At 39.4% G+C, this 3,844-nt stretch overlaps 1 protein-coding gene across 1 annotated transcript; it reads left to right on the forward strand.

Moving 5' to 3' along the window:
• Nucleotides 1-1,336, forward strand: LOC125597915 (probable transcription factor At1g61730). Its single transcript, XM_048772377.1, has one exon. The coding sequence runs from the start codon at nt 87-89 to the stop codon at nt 1,050-1,052; it is 966 nt and encodes a 321-aa protein (XP_048628334.1). The 5' UTR covers nt 1-86; the 3' UTR covers nt 1,053-1,336.
• The last annotated feature ends 2,508 nt before the right edge of the window (nt 1,337-3,844 follow it).

The raw sequence follows: 3,844 nt of genomic DNA on the forward strand, positions 1-3,844 counted from the left end.
TATATCTTTTGATGGGACAGTGCAACTATATATTTTTATACATCTATCAATACCGTAAACACTAAAGCTTTCCTCGGAATCTCCGAATGACGAAGAAGAAGCTCACCCCTTTGGAAGATCCACCGACGGCATCTTCAACCGACGACGATCAAGTCGAGGCCTTGTCCGGAGACGATGAAAAAGAACAGATCTCCGACGATTCTTCCTCTGACCATCTCATGAATCCAGTCGCCATCCCGTCCGCGAAGAGATCCAAATCTGAGAAGCCGATCGCCGTCACCAAACCCAAGGCGGTGAAGAAGCGGCCGATCGAAACGACCTCCGTCAGTGCAAAACGGGCCAGAATTGCAGAGGAGGCGAAGAAACCGTCGTCGTTTCAGAGGCTGTGGAGCGAGGAAGATGAGGTCTCTTTGCTTCAAGGTATGATCGATTTCAAAGCTGATTCGGGGAAGAGTCCGTACGAGGACATGGATAGGTTTTACGAACTCGCCAGCAAGTCGATTAGCTTCGAGGCTAGTAAGATCCAGTTCGTGGATAAGATTAGGTCTTTGAAGAGGAAGTATATGGGGAAAGCCAAGCACGGTGCTGAGTCCTTGACTAAAGCTCATGATATTGACTGTTTGAAATTGGCCACGTGTATTTGGGGATTGGCTCTCGAATCTAATTCGAGTGCGAAGAAGCTTGGTAAAGAAGAAGAAGAAGAAGTTGTGGCTCCTGAATCTGCTAATGGTGACAAAGTAGAAGAAGATAGGGAGGTCTTGGTTAGTGGTGGCGAAAAGGATAAGGAAGTGTTGATTAATGGAGGAGGAGCTTCCAAGTCTCATGGTGTGAGAGCAGATGACTGGTTTGAAGACTCGTTTCTTGTAGGATCTATTGCAGGTTTAGGTGTGAGTGAACAGTTTGTGAAACAGAAATGGAGCATGGTGACAGTGGAGACGAAGAAGAGGATGGAAGAGAAGTGGAAGTTGTTGCAGGCCAAAGAAATGGAACTGGTGCTGCACAAGACTGACTTTATGCGTGAGATAGGCTCTGTCATTGCTGAAGCATCTTAAGAAGAAGAAGCTATTAGGTATATAATGGTTTATCGGTTAGAACAGAAACGGAGCAGGGTTGCTATGTCTCTTTTGTTGTGTAATTTAGGACTTCCCTTGTCTTCCTACTTAAGTTTCTGGTTTGCTAGTTGATCTTGTGAACTCATTTTTTGGATTGTTGCTTGCTTATGTACACGTAAGTAAGTTCTGCCAAATTCGGGTAATTAGCTACAAGACTTTCTTTTGTAAGACACGTTAGCCAACATTAAGATCTCGAGGTCTGTCTTAAACAGATTTTACAGGCCTTTGATTCTCTTTAAAAAAAAACCTTTAGCCAGGTGAAAAAAAAAAATATCTATCAATACCGAAATTACATTGAGTTCCTTTTTTAAACTCACTATGTAACTTTTATTTTATATATGTGGAAACAATAATTATATATCTCTTTTGTATCATAAAAATTAATATGTTTATTTATTGTAATAGTAGATGTTGTTGCATCTACTTGCTAATCATGTACTTATTATACTATAAAAAACTTCATAAACTATAATTATTTTGATTTTGATTTTGATATTAGTCACATTAATATGCGACGTTTTACATGATTGAGATTATGTGCGTTTAAAATCATTAAAACATGTTTGTAAATATATTTTGTCAGTAAAACCACATAGATTGAAGATCTTTATTTTTTTGAAAAATATTCGTGATATATCTCTTAATTTATGTAGTTTTATATAAAAACATTTCATTTAATAAATGTAAGTAAAATAATAAATAGAATTGGTGTTAAAAAAAATAGAGAAAATGACAAGACTAATACAAAAAAGTGAGCTAATGACTATACTAATACAAATCTTTTGAAAATGACTAGAGTGTTTTTAGAACCCTAGTAAATTACTGTTTAAGTCCTTTATTTTTATTTTTAGTTGTGATTAATTTTAATTTGAAAATCCACATCAGAAGTAATGATACCACGTCACCTAACACGAAGGAAAATCAAACGACGATCATTAACTTCTCCGAGACTGTTCTCCCACTAAACCCTAACTGTTTTCGAAATCGTGTTCACTACAACTCTTCTCGGCAAAGCGGTTTCTTTGAAATAATCTCCGTAATCTTCTTCTCTAGTCTCCGTAAGCGTTTTTTCTGAAATCGTGTGTCCGTAAGCTTCTTCTTCAGATTGGTTGTCTCCTCAAATCTCCGTAATCGTATTCTCTGGTATATTTCGAGGCTTTGCTTTGATTTTTTCGAGTATTTGAGTGAGTATAATTAATGCTGTGAGTTAGATATATGTTTTGTCTGAGTTTGAGTTAGTATTCGTTACGACTGATTTAGGATCCTTAACGACTGATTTAGGATCCTTAACGACTGATTTATAGAAGGTAATTGTGACTGATTTAGTATTCTTTGTGACTGATTTATTTATGTAATGATGGCTGAGTTATGTTTTGTGGCTTGTTTATTTTATGTCTTTCTTCTGATTTATCATTGATAAGTTATATATGTCTTTTTTGATCAGATGGATGTTTCCGAAGATCTAGCAAGTGATTACCCTCAAAGACTTTACCTTGAAGGGGCTTCTATTTTTGAAAACAAAAGCATTAATACGAATAGCCATTTTTCTGAGATCCCTCGACTTAGACAAGCAATTGGAATAGATGTGTGGGATAATCTGAAGACGTATCCTGTTGGATTGATTGCTAAACTGGCTGAGAGCAAATTGGTGTGGTCTGGTAAGACCGTACATTATCTACTTTGTAGACAGCTGCGAGTCTATAAGAAGGAGATTTGGTCTCTCGTTGTTGATCAACCTCTCAGGTTTAGCTTAATAGAACTTGGTGAGATCACGGGTTTAAACACAAATCCACTGCCAGAAGAAAGTTTTGAACCTGATCAAGAGAATTACAAAACGTTGTGGGAGTTGTTGAAAGTGCCGCTTGGGTACGGACCCAAGTTTGATGAACTTATAGAAGCTTTAACGGAGTGTCCATTCTGGAGTGCTGATCAGCGGAAATGGTATGGGCTGTTGTTTCTTCAAGCCATTGGACTTTATGGCTTGCATCATAATTGTAGAATACCCTTTGAAAGTGCAAAAAGAGTATTCGATGATGACGCCCTGATGACTTATCCTTGGGGTCGGACTGCCTATGAATTTCTTGTTGATTCTATCAAGTTTTGCATCCACAAGGAGGGTCGTACACCCTTAGCGGCTTCAAGGACGTGTTATTGGTTTGGGCGTATGAATCTGTCACAGTGTTCGGAGAGCTTTATGGTAGAAAAGTGAATCCAGACGAAATTCCGCTTTTGCGATGGGGTGGAAGTCGTACTCGTGCAAGTGGTGGTGATTTTACAAATAAAGTAAACCTCAAGAATGCCGAGGCGTGCCTCACCACTTGCTCGGAGTGTTTGACTCCGAAGCTGGCAACCTAACGGCCACCGACTTCTGCCGCCTTGCGTCACAAGAAATCTCAACACTCTCGGCTAACAACAAGCTTCCTATCGTAGCCGGTGATCAAACTCATACATCGAAGCACTTGCGAATCATTCGTCGGATTCTGTTAAACAAGTACCAATGCGTTTTATTTGGGTCGACGTTTCCTTACCGGTTCTTAACTCATTCGTCTCCAACGTGTCGATCGTATGATGGAAGAGGATTACTCGAGGAAGTAAGAGAATTACACGATCCGACAGCTGATTATTCTGTCGGGATACGACGAGCTATCGGTGTCCCGAGCTTCACAGAGTACTTATGCTACGAATCTCTAGTGGACCGTGGTACAACCGAGAAGATGCTGACGCAAGCGGTA

This window comes from Brassica napus, unplaced genomic scaffold (genome assembly GCF_020379485.1).
Source record: "Brassica napus cultivar Da-Ae unplaced genomic scaffold, Da-Ae ScsIHWf_1577;HRSCAF=2187, whole genome shotgun sequence".
NCBI lineage: Eukaryota > Viridiplantae > Streptophyta > Magnoliopsida > Brassicales > Brassicaceae > Brassica > Brassica napus.